This window comes from Gymnoscopelus braueri, assembly GCF_963280865.1.
Source record: "Gymnoscopelus braueri genome assembly, chromosome: 4".
NCBI classification, from domain to species: domain Eukaryota; kingdom Metazoa; phylum Chordata; class Actinopteri; order Myctophiformes; family Myctophidae; genus Gymnoscopelus; species Gymnoscopelus braueri.
Genome location: NC_137605.1, coordinates 43,960,169 through 43,983,925, shown reverse-complemented (window position 1 = coordinate 43,983,925; position 23,757 = coordinate 43,960,169). Strand labels below are relative to the sequence as shown.

The 23,757-nt window shown below is 38.7% G+C and overlaps 2 protein-coding genes across 4 annotated transcripts; one reads left to right on the top strand and one right to left on the bottom strand.

Moving 5' to 3' along the window:
* Positions 1-1,752: 1,752 nt before the first annotated feature.
* On the bottom strand, positions 1,753-21,127 carry cnot10 (CCR4-NOT transcription complex, subunit 10). Of its 3 annotated transcripts, XM_080427603.1 has the most exons (21): positions 20,993-21,127; positions 20,814-20,884; positions 20,355-20,506; positions 14,461-14,552; positions 14,128-14,289; positions 13,397-13,550; positions 13,053-13,198; positions 12,413-12,496; positions 12,251-12,334; positions 11,897-12,014; positions 10,573-10,722; positions 9,960-10,162; positions 9,519-9,640; positions 8,632-8,811; positions 7,727-7,807; positions 6,606-6,719; positions 5,796-5,923; positions 5,423-5,455; positions 3,460-3,587; positions 2,584-2,659; positions 1,753-2,394 (listed from the first exon to the last, which is right to left on the bottom strand). In XM_080427603.1, the coding sequence occupies exons 4-21, from the start codon at positions 14,509-14,511 to the stop codon at positions 2,222-2,224; spliced, it is 2,187 nt and encodes a 728-aa protein (XP_080283729.1). In that variant the 5' UTR covers positions 14,512-14,552; positions 20,355-20,506; positions 20,814-20,884; positions 20,993-21,127; the 3' UTR covers positions 1,753-2,221. The 3 variants fall into 3 exon arrangements, with proteins under 3 accessions (XP_080283729.1, XP_080283728.1, XP_080283727.1); XM_080427602.1 differs by lacking the exons at positions 20,355-20,506; positions 20,814-20,884; positions 20,993-21,127 and adding an exon at positions 16,280-16,381; XM_080427601.1 differs by lacking the exons at positions 20,355-20,506; positions 20,814-20,884; positions 20,993-21,127 and adding an exon at positions 16,195-16,378.
* On the top strand, positions 19,986-22,522 carry LOC308084749 (calcium homeostasis modulator protein 6-like). Its single transcript, XM_080427604.1, has 2 exons — positions 19,986-20,861; positions 21,051-22,522. The coding sequence occupies exons 1-2, from the start codon at positions 20,304-20,306 to the stop codon at positions 21,507-21,509; spliced, it is 1,017 nt and encodes a 338-aa protein (XP_080283730.1). The 5' UTR covers positions 19,986-20,303; the 3' UTR covers positions 21,510-22,522.
* The last annotated feature ends 1,235 nt before the right edge of the window (positions 22,523-23,757 follow it).

Sequence of the window (23,757 nt, the reverse complement as noted above, 5' to 3'; positions counted from 1 at the left end):
TTCAAATACAAGTTCAACTGTAATCTTGTTATTTATTGTAAGACTTTGAAACCTTCACTTTGTTGGGTAAGAAACACACCTTTATGCACAATAACATGTTATATATCAACAGCTATACCTCATTGTATCAGTTACTTTTTTTGGTTCACCATTATTTAGTCTACATGTGGGGGCCTTGCTAAAGATGTAGAGGTGGCCGTTCCTCATTCATCATGGATCTCTAAAATAATGTTTATATATTATAGTGAACTGTCATTTGGTCTCGTGGTGGCCAAATGAGGCTTTGGTATAAGAAGGTATTATTTTTTGTTGTTTTCATTAAATAAATATGACTATAATATGGAAATGGACACAACCAAATGTTCAAAATCCTGTTTTTGTCTTGGATTTCCGTTTATTACAGCTAGTGTTATTCAAAACACTACACGGTATGTTGTCACTAAAAGATAGATACCCCAAGGTCATTTGCCTTAATCTGGGTTTCTGATTTCTAGGGTAAATGATTATGCAGATTTAATACAATCTCCTTCCATACTTAATTAGATATTTAGATTATTTGGTGCCATCATTAACACCATTAGGTATACTATAATTCTATATTCTACAATCAACTAAACATCAGTTTTTGGAAGCCTCTACCTCACTACAGTATATTAGTGTAATTTCATAGGCGTTATTGGACTGATTCAACATTAACTATGTAGGTAGTTATTTAATATTGAAGGATTTTTATATTCTTACTAGAAAGAATGCAAGCACAACTTAGTCACAAATAAACTATTTAACCGGATGCACCGTTCAGAAGAGTTCCTGTGCCTATCTAAATAAAAGTACCTGAAGGACACTTCTATTAGTGCTGGTAAATTATTTTTGCCTTTATTTCACATTGTCTATCTGTGATACTTGTTTTTAGCATCTACATATCTTCTCTGTTCATATGATGGTGAACATCTTCAAGTTGGGTCCTTTGCCTAACAATTTTAGCTGAGTTCATGGGTGTGGCTTATTTATTTAAAAGGGTAAAACACTTTCAACTCTATATGTATTTGTCATTTAACTGTCTGGTGAATAAGAAATCATAAAACGGGAAATCTGGGAATAATAAATAATTCCTGTCCACTAAGTCATCTTGCAAATACTGTATGTCTTCATTATGGCTTTATTTGTATTTGACTAATGTAGTCAAATTCTTGTCTAGCTGAACTGTTTTTCCAGCTAAAAGTCACACCTTGTGTGAAAGGTTTCCATTAGTCCACCAGTATTTATTCTATCCAAGTTAAATATAAAGTATTTAAAGCAGCACTATGTAACTTTCCTCTTCTACCCTGGATTTGAACCTGGTTTTCTGCGCAAGGAAGCCTGCCTGCTTGCTCAGGGGATAAAATGTATCTGGACCATCGGGTCAAAATTAGTGTCAGATCCTGTGTCTAGGGGAGAAATATCCTTTGACACCATCTAAATGTCTCAATAGAAGATGAGGGAGACAAAATACAACCACCCCAATTGTCATATGGTAGTAACATACTCTAACTCTACCATACAGATTGGACAAAATGACATTTTATTTATTTAAAAAAATAGTGCTGTGTTAACTACCCCCCACCCCATATGTGGACAGATATCAAGGAACAAGGAGGAAGTACATGTACTAGAAAGTATTTTTTAGCAATTATAATTTCATGTTTGTATTTTCATGTTTTGACAATGATAGATAACAAAGTTTGCGTCACGTCCGTCCCAGTATCACAACATTGCCCAATAGTCCCCACACAAATTCAGTAAGAATTCAAGTAAGTCACACTGTTCATATATACCGCAAATAAAATTTATTTTCCACATTTTATTTGCTACAAAGCAGAGTTGGACTGCACATCATATTAACAGATGCCTCAGTCACAAAATGGAAATGGAAAAACTCTTCTGCGAACAGAGAAATATACCAGTTCTGCTCAGTCGGTCGATGGACATTGCTGGTGATGAAAGCCCTTTCTCCCAGTCCGTATCATGTGGAGGGCTGTGATATGAACACCAAAATCCATGCCAGATCTCTGCTTTTCATACGATCTACGACCAAAGCTGTATGGCTGTTGATGCTGCTGGGGAAGCAGCCTTATAAATAATAATTATAATAGGTTTTGTCATTTCATGGGTCCATAAGGTGTAAGTGAGAATGTGTTGTGTCATACATGATGAAGGGGCTTGGGGGAAAGGGCTGGAGGTCTCATTTGCGCTGGACTTGTGTGAAGGAGGAAGGCATCTGGATTGGCTGAATGGGTTGCTGGACCGACTGGAACGATTGCACAGGTTTCTTTCGTGTGTCCGGGGATGGTGTCTGGAGTGCCGCGGGGAGGAGCTGGTTCCGTTTTATGATCTGCAGGGCCAGTTGTGTGTTCCCTGGATGGATGGGAAACAGCTCGTTTGTTTTCCCAAGTCAACAAAACAAACCTCATTTAACCCCCAGCATCCCTATTCTGGGCAGGTCATAATAGGCGAACATTGTGCGAAGACTTTCAAGGTGTATATCGGCTATTTTCAGCAAAAGATTTGGTGTAGCGGGGAGAGGCTGTGTAAGAGAAGTCTTACCATTCTGCAGCTCTAAATAGACTCCCAGTAGGATAGCTTCGGGAGGAATCTCCTTTGGGTTCACCATTGAGGCAGCCTGGGGAAGAAACAACTCAAATCACGCATGGTAGATAATGTGAAGTCTCTCATGTACTGTACTAGCCGGGATATGAACCCGGGACCCTCTTATGATATGTTTACTGTTGAGCTCTAACGGAGAGCATGGTTGGGAAGGCGACCTTTTTCCATTGAGCTTCATGCAATACCTCTTGTCCACCAGTAAGGTAGGTAACCCCAACCTGACCACAGTATCTACATTAAAGTAACACACATGTACAGTTGTGTGAATTTATATTGTATTAACCCATTAGGACCTGGAGAAGCATCTGTGTCATTTTTTGATTTGAGCTAAAAAGCATTATTTTACAAATTGGCTATTCAAAAATAGCAGATACAAGCAGATACAAAATAGCAGATACAAGCTCATGGCGCGGCACAGAGTGCCCCGCTATGAGCTTGTAGATCTGCTGTTTTTGAGAAATCGTGAAAATGTGTGCAAATCTTTGAATATTCTTTTAAAGCAAAACAAATTACTCAAATCTTTGCTTCTGGGGTCCCTGGAAGAAAATATCTTTAGATGGGGGTCGGCGGCCAAATACATATCATTTTGGGGGTCCTTGACATGAAAAAGTTTGAGAACCACTGATATAGAAACATACGTTTTTCAGAATACTGATTTAGAAGACATTTGTAGAATCAGCTTCAGGTCTAAAAGGGTTAACACATTCTACCATACAGATAATACAATAAGGTGTTATTCACAAAACAAGTAATGGATTGCAAGCTTCAAGTGTGTGTGTATGTATGGGTGCGTGTGCGTGTGGGGGGGGGGGGTACCTGATGCAGGCATTTGCGGGCCTTCTCATACTCGCTTCTCAAACAGTACGCGCTGCCCAGGTTGAAGAGCATCATGGCCCGGGCGGCGCTCACACTGCTGGGGTAACACAGGGGTGTCTGCTTCCCTGCTGCAAACACACACACACAAAACCATGACGCTAAATCAAATACTGTGACGATGTTGCGGGGATGACTATCGGTGCTTGTCAAAATATGTATACCTACTGCATATTATAACTAAATGGGTAACGGCAATAGAACAAGCTAGAATAGTCAGGTTAGGTTTGGAAAATGTCATCGGTTCACTCACTGTAATGCAGCCTTTAAAACCAGGAATATTATATGTAACAATCAGGGTTCCCACACATTTTTAACAGGGATTTTCTTTTACTTTTCCCAAGTATTTCACCCCATTTCCAGGCCTATAGCAATCATACGGTGCAATGAGGAGGCTCTTATGGTGTAAGAGCCTCATCAATGTGCTATCAATGCACCAAGACAGACTCGAGTGAAGGTGTCACGTGGCAAAAAATAACACATCTACAAGCTAACAACTTATTACGGTGAAACGTGTCGTTAGCTTATAGATCTATTATTTTTGTCACGTGACGTCCTGTACACATTAGGCCGCACTCAGTGCAGCACTGCATTTTACCAAGTTACATATTTCACGCAATGTTAGCCAAAAACAATGTATATCCAAACATTTGATTAATTCCAATTTCCAAACCTTTTCCAGGCCTAGAAAACAGTTTTTGTAATTTCAAAATATTTCCAGGAATTTCATGACCATGGGAACTCTGAACAATACCCACATTGCCAGATGATATCTACTCTCATATCATGATATTGATATAATATCCATATATTGTCCAGTCCTACATAGCGGGCTGTCACGATTACAAATTTAAGTTGACGATTAACTCATTCACTGCCAGGCTTATTTCAAGCTTGTTGATCCCTATGCCACAGGCAGGAAAAATGGAAAAATGTGATTTTTTTCTCCGTTTACATTTTAACATTGAAGTGGATGGAGCATTAACTTTTTGAAAATCGTTTTTTCCTAGTTCCTTTGAGATAAAAAAAAAAGAAAAATTGCCAAAAAAAGAAATATATATATATTTTATATTTTATAGATATGACAAATAACACATATTTAACACATCGGGTGCCAAACACGGTCTGAACCGTGTTTGCGCAGAGTAGCGGTCCGGTGCCGAACACGGTCCAGACCGTGAAATATGTCTTTTTGTTTTTTTCGTTTTTCTCCACACGGGCGGGGCTAGAGCAGCTCTGGGAGTACCCATTGTGATCTTGAGAAGGATAGGCCAGATAGATCACCGGAAAAAAAAACATGGCTGCCATCCACTTCCTGTCTATTTCCTTCTTTAAAACACCTATATATCCGAATCTGTTTCCGGTGGGGAAAACCGGTCATGCGCGATGCGCGATCCCCCCCCATTGTAACTCGCGAGTGAAATGTTATCGTTCCAGGCTGTAGCCAGGGTCATCGCGCAACATGAATGGATGTTTTTTTTTACATGGATTTGCTCCTCGTGGAGTCTAGAGCTTTAAACAGCAAAGCGCAGTCAATGGGGAGAATGCTGGCACCCAACGTAAGTTGTTATGAAAAAATGCTGGCACCTGATGTGTTAATTACTTTATACTTAAAAAAAAAAATATATATAGTGGAAATAGCCGATCTAGATCAGCTATTTCCACTATTTTTGTCATTTTTTTAAAATACATGACATTTTTTCACATGGAATTGATTAGACGATTATGTAATAATTGTGACAGGCCTAGTCCTTCATGACGCCCAATAAATCAAATGGAATGATTACAGCGAAATGTGTCTGTGGGCTACACAGTCTCTAATTGTGTTCACACACACAATAAAAACAATACAAGTATTAATGTTTTGTATGTTGTGTGCATATGATTTGTATGACGGTACACTCACATGGCTCAACAGGTTCATCCCCTTTGTCCGATCCTGTGGATGCAAAGACATCACCATTAAGTTTCATGTAATCATGGATAAGGAGTTTCAAAGGGATAGTTCACCCCCAAAATGCCTTTTTTTCCCTATCGATTAGTCACCCCGTGGAGACTTGAATTCATGGATATTTTTTTGTTTTTGTCACATGATTCCTAAGCCAATAATTTGATGACTGGCAGCGGTGCCTACCGGTTCGTTGGTCATCAAATTATTGAATGAGACAAAAGCAAAAACATATCCATGAATTCAAGTCTCCATGGGGTGACTAATCGATAGAAAAAAAGATGGGTGAACTATCCCTTTAAGATTGTCAATGTAGACAGTGATGACTCACCCTCATGGTCGCTGGTCAACACCCCCAGTGACACGTCGGTGACGTTCTCAGGGTTGAGGTGGGAGATGGCGTCTGAAATCCTGTCCAGAGAGATTAGTGCTTCTGAGGCATATAGGTGACCCAGAAACCTGAGGGAAAAAATCAAACACAAGAGGTAAGGTGGTAGAATTTACACCAAGTATGACATTATTACTGATAGAGGAAGGTACTAGTAATTCTTTTCCCCCCCCTTTTCAACTAATTTAGCTATGACAATTTCCAATTTCCCCATACTCGTATAGTTCCTGTTAATGCTGACCCCTACAGTTGGTCAGGTGGGAGGGTGTAGACCAGTGGTTCCCAAAATCTTATAGCTCAAGACCCCAAAAAGAAATTTGCCCAGGACCCAAACTAGTGAAAATAGCAGATCTACAAGCTCACAACGCGTCGCTTTGTGAGCTTGTAGATCTGCTATTTTCACAACTTCTTAAACTTTTTATTCATTTATTTATGGAAATTATTAGATTTTGGTTTCATTTTATTTATGAAATACTATAGAAAGATACTTTAGATGAAAAGTTGTGATTTTTATTGTGTTCGCGCAAAAACTCCCCCCTGCCAGGTGATAAGAAGCAGCCTGCTCACTCCTCATGCATTGAAGGAAGCATGAGCTCAGTTCGGGGCTCTCCCCAGGCTGGCAGAGGGAGAGCAGCGCCCAGCATTACAAGCTTAAGCAATTGGCACTGGGTGAAAAAATGGGTTACAAAGTACCAAATAGCTGCTTTTGTGTTTTGTGTTATGATCTGATTTGTGTTGTGAGAGCAAGCTTACTTGAGGGAACCGGAAACCTTAGTTTGATGAAGGAGCTTTTCTGCATGGTTTAGGGCCATGAGGTTGTCTCCCAATGCTAAAGCCACATAAGCACTACAGGCCAGTATGGAACACCTGCAGGAGACACAAACATTTACATAAACAGTAAGAAAACACCAAGAAAACTACATGAACCTCCTTCCAGAGGCATCCACTCTTCATTCTTATATTGTCATTATTAGGTAGAAATGTTATTGTTCCAGGCGATAGACGGACCCCTACCCCATCGCCCGGATACTACATCAGCCATCTAAACATCGCCAAGACACGGTAAAAACGCTGGCACTCTGAGGATGATTTGGATGATAGTACCTGGCACTCAATGTGTTAACTAATTGAGTGCCATAAACGTGTTTCACCTGTTTTACCGCTATGTTTTTTTTTTCAGAACTCAAGATATCATTATCTGAAGATTTGCAGCTCCATCCACTCCTTGTTTAACTTATAAAAAAAAGGCTGTATCTCGCTTCCTAAGCACTTTTTTTTTACTTTGAAAAAAAAAAAAATCTAAATCGCATTGGCCAGAAATAGCCAGAAATAATTCTGGCACTCAGAGAGTTAAGAGTCTTTTTTAGAGGCATTTCTGCTTTACTGTATGTAGAAAGTACAGAGGAAAAAAGAGACACTGGCTATGTGCCGGACTTGATGCAGGACACTGTAATTACATGTCTCAGCCACACATCTCAATTCCTGTCCAATTTATTTCTGATTCAAATGTTGGCCTACTTCAGTGCCAAACTCTTACATCAGGAGAAATTAAATAGCTAGTGACCTGAGTGCAAACCAGGTGTATATTAGTGAAGTTCAAGTAACCAAGTACTAAGTACAAGGTCAGCCACTGTACACTGCATATGATCTCATTCTTTAACACTCAATACACGTTTTGGGCTCTAAATCTCATTTTAAAGGCTTTTTGCAAACAATGTTATCTTGTTGCAACCAACTACGACTAGAAGGAGATATGGGATCTAAGAGATGTAGGAAAACAAGACTGAAAACAAGTGTAAGTCAGCATAGTGTAATGTGAGGAGACAGACAACAGCAGAGGAAGAGGGAAAAGGGGAGGACCAACGCTTCCTTACCTGAGGTTCTCTACTTCTTGTTTTCTAAGAGGTGATGATGGGGCTGCAGACAGGAACTTATCTGCATCCTGGCCCTTTCCACTGGAAAAACACAGCAAACGTGTAAAAAAAAAACATGAACATTGGTATTTTCATACACTATTTCTTCAGATGTCTATGGGAACACATGCATCATTCAAGGCTGTGAATGGAAGGCTGAATGGATGGATGGGCGAATGACCTTATGCCGAGCCCTAAGGCTAGGACTGTCACAATTATTACAGAATTGTCTAATCGCAATTATTTGAGATAATCGCAATTATTTTTGCATAATCGTCATAATCTTTTCCACATTTTCAAATATAAATTTAAAACATTTCAATATAAAACACTTCAAATATTTAAAAAAAGCAGAAATAGCAGCTCTACAAGCTTACAACGCGTCACGAAGCTTGTAGATCAGCTATTTCTGTTTTTTTTTTACATGTATAGAATTATTCAATATGTCATTAATTTCTTTGTATATTTCAGTTATACGTCATATGTACCCACTGCAATGTTTGATTACGAAGCCTAAAAGGCTTCATTATGTTCCATTGTTCAATGCCAAACACACAATTCAGTCGTTAATCTCAATTATTTTCGTCAACTTAAATTTGTAATCGTGACAGCCCTAAGGCTGAATAACTGGCTGAATGGAATGGATGGATGGATGGATGGGTGAATGACCTTACACCGAGCCCTACGGCTCGGAATAACTGGCTGAATGGAATGGATTCAATTAGTGAATGACCTTACGCCGAGCCCTACGGCTATGAATAACTGGCTGAATGGATGGATGGGTGAATGACCTTATGCAGAGCCCTAAGGCTAGGAACAACTGGCTGAATGGGTGAATGACCTTATGCAGAGCCCTCTTCACTCACCTGCAGGCGTCGCTGTTCTCGCTGCCACTCTCCGTACTCCCTGATTGGCTGGAGTTTTTGGAGCCGTTCTCAGCCTTGGTTTCCTGCTGCTGGTGCTCAGGAAGGAGAAGTAGGGCGTTCCGCAGGCAGATGGCAGCAAACTCCATGCTCGCCACTGGGATGGCTGCTGACTGGCCTTCGCTGTGTAGGTACAACATTAAGCACTTATTAAGCACTTATTAAGCTTATTATACTTTGCTGTACGCTGAATAGTTCAAATAGCAGATCTACATGCTCACAACGTGTCGCGCAGAAAAAGCAGCTCACAATTTGGGGAAATGTTTGGCTATTATGACATAGACAAAATAGGAACGCCAAGGTTAAAGTAGTCTCGCGTAGCCAGACAATCAGAGATCTCCACCCACTGATACGTCTGGGGAAATCAATAAATTCACTGAATGGGCTTGGACAGTGGAGAAACCCAGTACTAACAGATCTACGGCCACTGCTTTGAAAACCAATCCCGATTCCTCATACCATGAAGGAAGGAAGGAACGCCCTAAAGTATTTGCATTGGTTATGCGATGCTGTTATTATTATTTAATATTTTTTTCCCTCAAATTGTTTCCACAGTTTTAGCCCATTCAATGCATTTAGATGTCACCAGACGTAGAAGGCGGAAAATCTCTGATCGTCTGAGACTAGGGTTAAAGTGATAAAAAAGGACAACAACAACAAACTACTAACACAAACGATTAATCAGAAATCAAAGATTAATCAACTGCAGGCAGCACTCTGCTGCTTTAGACATTACAGCTATGCACAGTAAGTGACAAATTATATAAAGGGCAAAAATCCTTTAAGTTTTGGGGAGGCAGGGTGTTTGAAGGATAGTGATGACAACTGACCTGTAAGTAGTGTTCTGGGTGGACTGTGATGCCAGGATGATCTTGCGATGGTAGCCCTGGCCAACAATAGATTGAACTATGCCTTTTTTACTGGGCAGACCCTTGCTCTCTTGCTCCGAACCCTGGAAACATAAAAATACGATGGTGAGAAATATTAGGAGTAAAATGAAGCTAATTTGAGTGTAATAGTTAAAAACAACAAAGTCATCAGAATTCACTCTCGTCATCATCACAAAAACTAAACTACTACAGTACCTTCCAGAGTCACTGATGTTGATCAATATTTGTTTCAGCTACACAGCAGTATTTCATTTACAGTATGTGAATTATGCATCTTTGTCTCAATAGTAAAATGGTAAACATGAACAAAATTCTATAATTAAATAATGAAAATCCACTATGGCATAATCTAAAACGATATACATTTCATGTCATCCTTACCCCCTTGTTGGCGGCAATGCAGCACTCTGCCAGCCGTAACCACAGTCGAGGGTTGGAGTGGTAAACCTGTACTGCCTCCATCAGACACTCAAAGGCTGCCAGGGGCCTTCCGATGTGTAGCAGCTGAATCCCACAATTATAGAGCAGCTCATAGCGCTTGTTGGCAAGTAGGGCACACATTGGGATACCTGCAAACTTCTTGGCTGAAAAGACACAGAACAATAGTCAAATTGGTTGAAAGACTAACATTAGAGAGGACAAACTGCTAAATGTCTCTGCTGCTATATATAAATAGTACCTGCTGCTAAGTGTTCTCTACTTGCCCTTATGTACATTGTGTTTTGTCATCTGACTTTGTTACTTTCTCTATTCGTATGACTATTTTTTAAACGGCAATTCGTTGCAGGCTGCTACAGAAATGATGTCGCCTACTCTTTTACACCTGTGCTAACTTGCAATGTGACAATAAACATATACGTTGAAACAACGTTCAAACAACTTGTAGTCACAGTCACAAGTCTTGGACAATCACCCTGCTCCAGACTTTTTAACGTCTCAAGAAAAGCAAACGCACTCGTCCACCAAGAAGCTGTGTTCCTGACTGTCAACTCACACTGCCCGTTGCTGCCGTCCCCTAGCTGCGCACACGTGTGGTCGTTCTCCTGCAGGGCCTTCTTGAAGTAGAAAATTCCCAGGTTGTGTTTCCCCATTGCAAAGTGTATGCAGCCCAGATTGTTCCAGAACATACATCGTACAGATTCACCTGGGGGAGACGAGTTAAGAAACAATCTCATCGTCTTGCATGCATCTATAAGACAATTCAATTCTGAAAAAGCACAATGTTAACTCATTCACTGCCAGAGTAAATAAATAAATAAAGCCCAGACTGCCAGCGATTTTTCGATTTTCTTAACCTTTTCAAGTAGTCACAGAATATTTATCTCCAGTATGATCGATACCCTGATGGTTGCTAATCACAGAGGGTTTCACTGTGCTTCCGCGAAAAGAAAAGAAATGTCATCGCGACCTCCCGTTCACTTGTCATACGCCGTTGAAAATAGCATGTCTCGCCAAAAATACATAGTAAAACACAGGAGCCGAGATACAAAATATTTCCCAAATACTTTAACCAGGAAGTGAATGGAGCAGTAAATCTTTGGATCACGTTATCTCCTGGTTCTGTGTGCGAAATTAAAAAAAATAATAATATTTAAAAATATTTAAAAATAAAAAAGAAGAAAAAAAAACGTCCAAGTCGTTTTAGTCGTCCTTGGCAGTCTGGGCTTTTGGTAAAAGTCGTCAAAGTCGTCCTATGGCAGTGAATGAGTTAAGACCGGGAAAGCATCTGTGTCATTTTAAGATTTATTTGGCTATTCAAAAATAGCAGATATAGAAGCTCAAAGCAAAAGAAAGAATCCTGGATTTTTTTCCCAAATCTTTGAATATATATATTTTTAAAAGAGAAATTTTTTAACTCAAATCTTTGCTTCTGTGGATTCTACAAATGTCTTCTTAATAGTTTTTTTTTTAAACCTATGCTGCTATAATATCAGTGGTTCTCAAAGTTTTTTCATGTCAAGGACCCCCAAAATTATATGTATTTGGCCGCAGACCCCCATCTCAAATATGTTGTTCGAGCATGGGACCCCCACGAAATTTTCACGATTTTTCATAACATTGCAGATCTACAAGCTCATGGTGCCGCACTATGAGCTTGTAGATCTGCTATTTTTGAATAGCCAAAGAAATCTTAAAATGACACGGATGCGTTCCCGGATTGAATGGGTTAATGTCCAACTGTTATTTATACTTGGCTGGGTGGCACCGGAAAAATCTTATTACAGATCAGATATTTTTGGTGCGTGACCCCGGCACTAAACTAAGTATAACTCACCCTTTAATAGAGGAAGCCATCTATTAAGTAGAACATTCATTACCTGTCTTCATGGCCCCAGGATGCTCTGCAATGTTGGAGCTGTTGAGCAGCTTCACTGCTTTTCTGTAGTTTCCTCTCAGGTACTCGAAGTTACTCTTCAGGAAGAGAGAGGGTGCAGACTAGTGGAGGACATGGTAAAAAGGCGAGTCAGAAGCGTAACAAGACACAGGAATCTCTGTTTAAGTGCCCTTAACCACTTCAGCGTCAAATGGCCCAAAGTACGGACGCCAGGGTTAATGTGGTTAAAACACACACTTTCCTCTCCTTTGCATTCCTTGAACAATTCTACAATTCCAGAGAAGGTTGAATTTGGTCGGAATTCAAGAGATGAATTGTATCAAACATTCAAACTCACATTCCCTGCTGTATTCATCACAGATTTGATCTCCCTTTTACACGCCTTCGATGATTTCATCTGAATGTAGGCTCGCACTTTATACTGTACAGAGGAAAAGAGAGTTATTTGCATGTAAAGTGAAAGAATGTACCAAGCAGCAGTGCATGAATATATAATTACCTGGTGCATCTTTGATTTGGCTGCCTCAATCATAGCCATGAACTCCACCTTCTGGTTTGTTACGTCTTTGTTTGACATATTGTTCTGGAATGAATCAATAACACAAATTAAAACAGACAATACACAGTGTATATATATATATACACACTTTTAAAAAGCACATTTCTTGCAACAGACAATAACTGAACACAACAGAAGCTTGGTATCACTCCTCTCTGCCCTGAGTTGGTCTGATAGTGATTGTGTGGGTAGGTGTACTCCAAGGTGTCTGAGATTGTGCTGCTGAATAAGAACTGCAGCCTCCACCACAGGGTCCCTGTGAATATAGTGCTTGTACCTTCTTCCAAATCTCTTATGCATAGAAAAGCTCAATGTAAGTTATACACATACATAGACTACAGAACTGAGTTTTCCACTTAAAACACCAAGAGTAAATGTACCTATAATCTATTCAAGATCACTTTCAGTTCAATAAAAAAAGGAAAGAAAAGAAAACTCAAACACAATATTTGTAGAATAACAGTGGCAATACATAACCGCAGCTATCTGGGGACAGATGAGGACATGATTAGATTTCCACGGGTTCGTTTTAGATTTAAATACATTTTTATTTTAATAAGGACTTTCTGTAGATAGGTACCTCTCCTTTGCCGTTTTTGTTGTTTGAGTTTCCTCCTTGTACAGCGAGTTTCTCCAGCACAGCCAGGAGATGGAGAGCCTTCTCTGGCTGGAACGTTAGCAGGTACAGATCCACCAGCAGGAAACAAACCTTCTGAGCAAACTTTTCTGCTAGGACAAATGACGCAATCAAGCCACGGAAAACTGTTGTGTGACATTTAAACAGAACTCCTGCGTATTTGTTCATTTATATCTAGTTATATGGCCTTTAACATCATAAAGCCATATACACTATCACATTAAAACGTTTAAACCTTTAACAGGAGCTTTAGCAAAGCCTAAAGTACATAAGGAACTACAACTTACCAAAAGGTTCCAGAAACTGGTAGAGTTTCTCTCCAATGGCAATGGCCTCAAAGTACTGTCGCATGTGATAGTGAATAATGGCTTGATTGTAGTATAGCAAACTGTTTTCCATGTCATCCAAACCATCTATGTCTTCCACTGACATGGTGTGAACCTTTAAAGAAGATACATGAAACATCATTATTAAGTAAGAAAGAAAAACAGGTACGCTTCTTCTGAATGCCTTATTTTGTTTAGGCAGTGGGTGCTCAGCTATACATATAACTTAAATCAAATACAACCGAAGTGGAAAAAGCGGCGCTCCAAAATCAACAATGCAAGATTGGCTCAGATACAAATTCTCATTTTATGGAGAACGCTTGAGAAGCGTTCTCAATAAACCGTAATATGGAAACTGAAAACAGGCACACCACTGACAGTATATCATTTCAACTCTGTGTGTGTGTGTGTGTGTGTGTGTGTGTGTGTGTGTGTGTGTGTTAGCTGATATATTGCACTTTTACCTTAGCGCTAGGTATACTCTTGGTTGCTTGTTTATGCAGAAAATGCACTAAAGACTTCTGGTGATAAGTAGTTTTCGTTCCCTACCTATGTTGAATACACTTATTGTAAGTCGCTTTGGATAAAAGCGTCTGCTAAATGACTGTAATGTAATGTAATGTAATGTAATGTGTGTGTGTGTGTGTGTGTGTGTGTGGGAGGGGTACACTATAACCCAAATATCAAGTTACCTGGTTTTTAATCACCATAAGCGTCTGCTTCAATGTCCCTGTGGTACTCTGACCACTTTTGTAAAACTCTGCAATAGCTTTATTCATCACAATCTTGTAGTCTTCTTTGTTGAGCTCTTGCAGGGTTTCAAGGGTTTTCAGGGACTCGTCATATTTCCCAACCTGTCAGAAACAGGAGTCAGTTACTACCAATATATATATGGCTTATATATATATTTGCCGGATAAGCAGTAAGCCCATATGATCCCTGAATATGTTACAACAACTGCAGTCAAATGATCACTGTGTCAATGATCAATCATGCACAGATGAATGGTTGAATGTCTGATTTACCGTGAATGCTTCAAATGCACTTGTAGCCATTTCTTTCTCATGGTCTGTCATTCCAGGGGAGGAGGAGTTGTCGTGCTTTGACTCGTTTTGTTCTAGTAATAAAAAAATAAAAATGAAAGAGTGTTTGTTTAGCAACAGGGGTCTCTCCAGCTCGTAGTACATTAGTCCTGGTAAAATTAGTTAATATAGCGTCACTATCATTTTAACCACTTTAAATCGTATTTCATACTTTTAAAAATAGCAGATAGGCGTATACTTGTGGATCTGTTTTATTTTATTTTATCGTGAACATTTTTGTAAATCTTTTAATAAATACAGATTTTTAAAAACATTTTAACTCAAATCTTTGCTTCTGGGGGTCCCTGGCACAAAATATTTTTCAGATGGGGGTCCGCAACCAAATACATATCATTTTGAGGATCATCGACATGAAAAGGTTTGAGAACCACCACTTTAGTAAACACAAAATACATTTTCAGGTGGGTTACAAATGTCACCCAATCTGGACCGAGAAGAACCCTACAAAAAACATAATTTATTTATCAGCTTTGTGTTCCAGTTACAATTTTGTACATAATTTTATTCCTTTATTAGTAAACAAGTGTGCATTCACTTACTACTATCTACTACTTTACTACTATCCTGTATCTCCTGTATGAGTTCTCTCTCGTGATTGGACGAAATTAGTACCCACTGAGATCTGAAAGTGTATTTTGCCTTTTGAGTGCAATGATTACTAACAGATCCAATCAGAATAAAAAAATCTGAAATATCACTAATGGCAGCTTCAATCAAATAACACCTTACCATGACAGCGAGTCCCTAAAACAAAACATTGCACCCAGCAGCACCTAGTTTGTTTGTGTGGGCTTATTTTCTGTGCTTGGGATACAGGATAGGTGGGCACTGGGGACATCTGGGCACATCTGGGCACCTCGATGTAAAACTGCCTATTTTGTCCAAAATGTTAAAAAATCTAATATTTGAAAAATTGTCTTAAATGATGTAAAGTACACATGATGTGAACATGCACGGTACATCATTATCACACTTAATTTTATCCTTCAACTTCTTGTTTAAGCCCAAAAATGACTGGATATAGAGGTTGTGTAGCCATTAGTAGCAATTAGTAGAAATGTTAGACCTTACATGTCGAATGTTTAAGCATGTTCTAATCATGTATACTTTTAGGTTACTTAAAAACATTTTCCAAATATTTATTTTATTAACATTTTGAACAAAATAGCCCATTTTACATCGAGGTGCCCATATGTCCCTAGTGCCCACCTATCCTGTTACCCTGTGCTTGTATATCTGGCTGCATGTTGTTGACATTACAACCTCATTTAACCTCTGTCCGTACGACGGTGTCGCATGGCCAAAAAAAAAAGAATAGATCTACAAGCTATCCAGGCGTCGCTAAGTCGCGAAGCGACGCCTGGATAGCTTGTAAATCTGTTCTTTTTTTTTGGCAAGCTATAAAGAACAACCGTTGGCGGTCCATGATGATGCTAGCTATCTTTTAGCTTACGTTTAACCGTTTAACAGTCATTATGTTGTTTACCAGGACAGCGAGCACATTAACTACACGTTTATTGTACAATTATTGACTAAATGAGTGTAACTTTAGTTCTGTTACTCATGCTGAGAACAGTAGTTTCTTTCTTTAAAGACAGTATAAGGTTATAGCTAGGTGGCTAACGTTAGCCGCGGGGGGGGGACACTCACACTGACCTGTGTTTTCTGCCATTTCTGGGTCCTTCATTAAGATAATTAGATTTTGTGAGTCCGTAATAAGGGTAATAGGTCCGTAACTTACATAGACTGACGAGGTCAAGGGGATAAAATGGATCTTTAACGGTTAAATTCTACTGTTTGACATAAGAGATGCATATTAGCCGAACTCTGTCCCAATGAAGGTACTTTCTTTTGCCTCAAGTTCGGCTGCGAGGCAGCACTTCCGCCCAGACTACGTTTCTTTTGTATGATCTACACTTTATTTGAGTTTTACTTTTAGCAGAACAAAATAATAAAACAAATATACAAATAAACATGTAATTAAAATAAGATTAAAAGAAAATCAAAGTAAGAAAGTGTACATAAAAACCCCACAGACAACAACAACAATATACAAATATACATGCACATTATATATGAGAGCACAAAAATATAAAAGATTAAAAAGAAAAGAAAAGATGCAATAATGCAGCATCATCTGCCGTATCATATGTATTAGCCCTGGAATGTCTGTGATCTTACATAGTATTATTATTACATTATTACATACATTAATTTCATGTATTCTATTTATGTAATCATACATCATGTATGTATGTAAGATCACAGACATTCTAAGGCTACATATGTATATACAAATAATAGCGAACAATCAAAAGGGCATTACCTGACTATAGATAACATCAATCGCCTACAATATGACTTGGATACACATTCCACTCCAAATCATATTTGTCCAACTGGTTATTCATCCTAAAAGATGGACTAACTTCTCTAAAGCAGCCACAGTTCCAAGCTGAGAGAACCATACATGTGCTGGAGGCAAATCCTCAGACTTCCATTCTTTAACAATGATCTTCCTGCCCACCTTAAGTGCTGTATGACGCCCAGACTACACTTCAAAATTATATCCTAGTTCGGTCTGGGGATCTTTAGTATAATTTGATTTTCAATTGGAATTGACTTTTTTTTTTAAATCATTTTTGTGATTTTTCGTCCCAGAAGAAAATGACAAATTGTTCTCTGTTTTTGTGATATATATTTTGTCAATTTTTTTTATTTGGGACTGACAAAGGTATAAAAGGTCTTAAAAATGTTTATTCTTTTTTTATCCTAGAACAATTTCTCCCCCCAAATTGATCCCCAGACCTAGTTCCCTTTTCCAAATTGAAGGAACATTGCTCTGATAGCAAAGATAAAATTATTATATTTGGGAATATTTGTTTTGGTTAGTCATCAGTCAGCACCTTAGTAAAGCATATATTCTAGCTAAAAGGGTAGCTTATTTTTTACCACTTGTATAATTCTACTATATTGTGGAGATGGTATTTTATGACACACATGGCTTAGGATTTGTGAATAATAATAGGAAGCTCAAGTACAGTGGTGGAAAAAGTGACTAATTTTTTTTACTCAAGTAAAAGTATCAATACTGCAACGTAGAAATACTTAATTACAAGCAAAAGTACAGAATTGATTTACTTGAGTTAAAGTACAAAACATTGGTATCCAAATGTACTTGAATGTATAAAAATCTTTTGAAAATAGCAGTTGCTCAAGTATAAAAAAAAATGTTTCTTTACTGTCACAGCTGCAGCCTGGAAGGAAGTGCTGCCTTGTAGAAATAGTTGTGGCAAAAATAGAACAATCAACCTCGCGTCACCAGGCTTTCCGCACCATCCGCAGTGTTGCCAGAATGTGTGAGAAATAAGCAACCAGGTCTAGGAAAACAAGCCCAAAAGAAGCCACATGCGTACTTTAAATCTATACGTCATTGCTATTTGAAAATAGCCTATCTACAAGCTCACAACGCGTCACAGCTTGTAGATCTGCTATTTTTAAAAGAATCTGGGGGAAAAAATAACAAATGTGGATTTTAACAACAAATCTGGGTCCCCTGGCACAAAATATTTTCAGTCCGCAAACAAATACATTAATTTATTTGGGTGTCCTTGACATGAAAATGTTTGAGAACAACTGGTTTAAACAACATTAGGAAACAAGCCCAAATAAGCAACTACACTTACAAAAACCTGCACCCCTTAAATACCAATATTTTCAAGCAACTTTACAGACAAACAAGCCCAAAGTCGCTTATATTAAACGGACTTGGCAACCCTGACAATCCGCAGTACCTGTGGAAAGCCAGGTTTTCATTTACTGTCTAGTGGCCAGATCCGGTATAGAGCCTGCCTCCTGTATCCGGTCACTTTCACCGTTTCCGTATCCGCTCTAGAAGCAGTGGTTCTCAAACGTTTTCATGTCAAGGTCAAGGACCCCCAAATTAATTTATATGTATGGCCACAGAGACCCCCATATGAAAATAGATTGTGCCAAGGACCCCCATACAAAAACATGTCGTTAAAATGTTTCAAATGTTTCCTATATGTTTTGAAAATAGCTGATCAAAATGCGTTGATGCGTTGTGAGCTTGTAGATCGGCTATTTTCAAGTAGCCTATGTATAGGGTTAAAGTGGTTAAAACTGATTTTGATGCTATAGTAGTAGGCCTAACAAATTTTGCTGGGGGACCCCCTGGATCCCCCTCAAGGACATCTGGGGTAATTTAAAAATGTACTCTGCCTTTTGTGTGCAACCCAGACAAATTTTAAGTTGCTTCATTCAATATTTATACATTTCATATTACTTTTATCAGACATGCCCCCTTCCTATATAAGCCCATTGAACATTGGTTCTGGTGACTGATATTGTCATTCTAAAGAGTGAGTGAGTGAATAATTATTTTTTCCTTTTCTTTTTGAATATTCTTTGCAAAATATATATGTATTTTTAATAAAATAAATTAAAATAAAATTATTGGAGAAAAAAACGTCCCCTCACGCATTAGAAGAACAAATCAGTCACCAGAACCAGGGACATGTGTTTTCAATAGCCTAAACATGGTTAAAAGGGAGTTCGAAGTTCAATTGGTTCAAAATATCAAATAGCCTATCTAAATGTTGAATCAAGCAATTCAAAACTGTCTGGGGTGCACACAAAAGCCCAAGTAGACATAAAATGACCCAGAAGATTCATGTATTTTGTCCTATGCCCTCTATCCACAAGCCAAAAACAGGTCAACGATTAATAAATATAGGTTTGATTGATTTGCACAACAGAATGTATATTACGCATTATATACTAGTTTTTTTCCTGGGAAAGATGACAGATAGATAGTTGTTGTGCCAGTGAGGTAAGAAACCCTAGGGGGGTTTATAAGAGAACCTCACCGTTTACATAACATACAATTTGAATGTAGGCTATCAATATTAAAAAAGAAAAAGAAAAAAAAGAAAGAAATATATATAAAAAACAGATTATAAAGTAAAAGAAAATAGAAAATAATTCATGTAAGGCCTTAGTTATCAACATTCATTTATATCTCTTTCAAAGGTTACAAGTCGTTTCACATTAGGTATAAATGGCCAGGTTATTTTCGTCGTAAAAAAATATTTTGTAACTTGCTTTGGGCTTTTAGGTATGCAGGCTACCGTCTAGGATCATGCAGTCTGCAGACAGTCTTGTATCATCTTTATGAGAACTTTCAAGCTGCAAGTGTCTTGCTAATAATGATATTATTATAATCCCGTCACCATTAATTTCCCTTTGTCCCTTTGACCATGATGACATAAAGGCAAAGTTAGCCTTGGATCAAGACTAGTATTTGATCGATTTTGACATTTGCATATCGAAAGTAAAAGTCAGACTCGATTAAATACATCCAAAGTCAAACTTTGTATAGTGCGCACGGCACATGGATCCCATTCCCATCCATGAGGACTCGAGTTAAGAATCTCGTTCTATCTTTACTTAACTGAGGACTCGGACTCGGAGTTTTGGGTAAACTAATGAAACTCTTTTGCTAAATTACCATTTGGCAGCAGTGACAGTGACACCTCGCGCCTAATGCCATATATTGTCACCCTCACCCATAAATAAACCATGATAGCGGGTGAGTATTTAAGCTACTTGACACCGTGTTGTTGGGGTGGTGGGCTGTGGGCCACTGACGCAACGGATAGGGGAACTAAAAGTGTACCGGCTATAAGGAAAGCATTTCCCTTTGAGCGCTCATAGAGGCACCGTCCGTTGTCTAGATTAGAAACATGGACAAAACCGTCAAAACCGTTCTCAACATTGCTAGTAAACAGACCAACCTTGGATTTGGATTTGTTGCGCTTCTGACTGCAGGAGGAGAGCAGATATTCTCAACGGCAGTGTTCAAGTGTCCCTGCAATGACTGGAACTTCTTCTATGGCATGGTGTTTCTTCTGGTGCCTGCACTGGCACTGCTGGTGTTAGGCTACATCTTAAGCAAAAAGACATGGAAACTGTTCACAGGACTGTGTGTTCGCAAATCCAAATTTTCTAAAATATGCCGCCTGCACACTATTATTGCAGTTATGATCATGTTCTTTCAGATAACCACAACCGCAGTGGTGGCACCTTTCACTTGGATTGCTGTGGCCCTGCTCAATGGTAATTACTTTGAGTGTGCTTTCACTGGTGTTAATGTAACCGTCTATAAAGATCATCTTTGTGGCAGGACGGTGTCACAATCTCAGTGCCAGGAGGAGCTGTACAAGTTCCCATGCAAGGAAAAAAAAATCACTAACCCGGCAGACAAAGATGATGTTCTCGCAACTCTTCGTGCAGAATCCCAGGTGAGCAAGTGGCACTGTTTGGACTGTAAACAGAAAGGTGGTTTTGTTTATAGTCTGTCAGTGACTTTTGCCCATGATGTTTTTTATATAATAGAGTGCAATATTATGCATGAGTTATACATCTGAAATACCTCAAACCTCCTAAAAATAATTTATGCTATGGTTATTGGTGGACGGTGGTGATTACAGATCGTGGGTTGGCTGGTGATTGCATCCCTCATAGTGTGCAACCTGATCCTGACCTGTGTGGCAAGGTGCAAATCCCCCATCAGCTACCTGCAGCTGAAGTTCTGGAGGACCTACGCCCAGGAGGAGAACGCCCTGCTGGAGTCTCTCTCTGCAAAACATGCCAAGGAACTCGCCGAAAGGAACCTGAAGAGCTTCTTTGAGCAGAAAGCACCTGTGCCTATCACCTCCCCTTCCAACCAAGACTGGCAGAAGATCTCCAGATTCTACAGGTTTAACCCCAACGACCACTACTATAGCACATTGCACCAGTATGTGGAGTCTGATAAGAGGGAAACAGATTTCCTTAGTCCTGAACATGGCATGGGATCAATAATACTTCGCTCCCTCCAATCAGATGGCCCTAGTCCTGACAATCCTGCTGTACTTTATTTTTTGGATGAGGCTAAAATGCCATTGTGATGCCTGATTTATACTTAGTAGTGTGCCAGTGTCTTGCACCGAAAATAACTGTTATCAAGCTCACAAAGATCACACTGAGAAGTGTTGTGAGCTTGTAGATTGGCTATTTTTGGTGCAAGACACAACATGCAAATAAGTCAAATCAGGTTCCTTTGGAAAGCACTATCCTCAGCAAGACATTTTTGTGTTACACTCTATGATTTACCCTATAGGAAAAAACAACACATGAAAGGGAATAAAAGGAAAAAAGAAAAGAAAAAGATACATGCACACTGAAATGGTGCTGTGGCTAGTCTTTGTCAGGTTGGTATATAAGTGATCATCATCTTGGTGTGTAGACTTGCTCTGTTTTATTCATTTTGAACACTTCAAAATAGTTTAGACTCTGGGTGTCACAACAGGAAGTATTATAAGATTACTCATCATCATCATCATCAGTTATGTGGTCAAGTATTACAGTCGTAGCTTGGCAACCAAGTAGCGTGCTGACAATGTGTGTTTCCTGACAGGATACCAGACACATCATACATAGTAAATATGCACATGTCTTTGAATACATCAAACAACTTCATCAGCAACTTGTGGTATTGAACAGGAAAACATGTAGGCACAAAACTGAAGAGCTGACCTATTTTCTCTGCACATGCCAACTTAAACATTTCCCTGTGTACTGTATGTGTGGTCCAAATCACTGTTCAAATTAAGCTCATATTTCTATGGCCAAGATGTGATTTACTGATTTATTTTATCAACGTTTTTAATGCACCGTTGACTCTGAATGTAACCTGAACCAAAGCTCAGAATTAATGTGAGCTTGTGGATATTGTTGAATTTAGTACATTGTGAACATGAGAGGATTGTATGCAGCATTGTATGTGTATAACTGTAAACAAAAGAAAAGAAAAAAAAGAAGGTGTATATAGTAACTCTGAGAGTAACTCTCAGAGTTAAATTAATGCTCCAGATTTTGCTGTGTAAGTGCTGTAAAATCAGTACACTCACTCGAAAGCTTTTTACAATGAGTCCGGATGTCCTTTGAGAATGGAGCGTAAAAAACAGAGGAAGTGATGGAGAACGCTTCTCTATCTGACTCTCAGTACTGTATTCATCTGCATAATAGACAGCATAGTCATGACTCTTCCTTTTTCTGAAAAGATGGTATGTTTTCTTTCTCCACCATAATTCCAATATTAATAGATTAAATAGCTGTGCTTATCTTGTTAATGAACCAATAGGAAATGCTTTTTAAGAAATACATAATGTTGCAGTCCTGATGGAAATGTGTGCGCGTGTGTGTGTGTGTGTGTGTGTGTGTGTGTGTGTGTGCGCGCGCTCGTGCATGTATGTGTGGTGACTGAGGAAACAGAGACCCATCCATCAGTAATGGAGAACAGCTCAAACACAGCCCTCTATGACTTAACCCTTTAAAGGTCACCCCAAGAAAAAAGCATTGGAAAAATTATTTCTTTGCATTTTTTATTTATTTGGGGCAATAGTAACAACTATCAATTATAATTTCTTTAACAGACCCAACAGTTTTCCAAATATAGGCCTCTACCAAACGGTTGAGATGTCACTTTATGGTAATGGTAAAAGTTTCATGCATATACATTGATTTATATGCATTCACTGAGAAATATGTCTCCCATTATGTTCCCAGTCTCTTCTGCTTGTGAGAGTTGATCAGCATCATCTGTTTGGTCATCTTCTTCATCACACAGATCATCAAAATAGTCCATTTTTTATTTCAGCACCACTAACCTTTACCATTAAATGACAATTCAACCATTTGGTTGAGCATGTTTTTTTAGATAGGAATAAAATCATACTAATACATAAATATAATGAAATAACATTATATGTATTATATTAACAACACTGAATTAGCAAAAGCCCTATTTATCCATAGCAAATAGTACATTTTAATTACTTTAGTTTAGCTTCACTACTTACCATAAAGTGACAAACAACCCGTTTGGTAGAGCATGTTTTCAGAAAATTATTAGACCATTATTAGATTTTTTTTTATTGTATCAAGCTACATAATCAGGTTCAATAACACCTCTGAGATGATAATATGACAAAAAAAAAATCTTACCTCTGAAATTTCAACCAAAAAAATCCCACCTTTCAGGAGTGGATTAATTGATTTTCACTTCCTAAAAAGTGGCTACCTGAGAATCCATGTGACTGGGAAACAGTGACATCTGGTGGACCTTTTTTTTGCCATAACATACCTCAACCAAAT

What these genes read in the sequence shown, in the direction of transcription:
- LOC308084749 (XM_080427604.1), top strand. Translation starts at nt 20,304, where the DNA reads ATGGACAAAACCGTCAAAACCGTTCTCAACATTGCTAGTAAACAGACC. An exon ending in CTCTTCGTGCAGAATCCCAG is followed by an intron (nt 20,862 to 21,050) that starts GTGAGCAAGTGG and finishes TGGTGATTACAG; the next exon opens with ATCGTGGGTTGGCTGGTGAT.
- cnot10 (XM_080427601.1), bottom strand. Translation starts at nt 16,225, where the DNA reads ATGAAGGACCCAGAAATGGCAGAAAACACAG. An exon ending in GTGCATTTGAAGCATTCACG is followed by an intron (nt 14,290 to 14,460) that starts GTAAATCAGACA and finishes TGTTTCTGACAG; the next exon opens with GTTGGGAAATATGACGAGTC. An exon ending in GCATTGCCGCCAACAAGGGG is followed by an intron (nt 9,641 to 9,959) that starts GTAAGGATGACA and finishes TTATGTTTCCAG; the next exon opens with GGTTCGGAGCAAGAGAGCAA.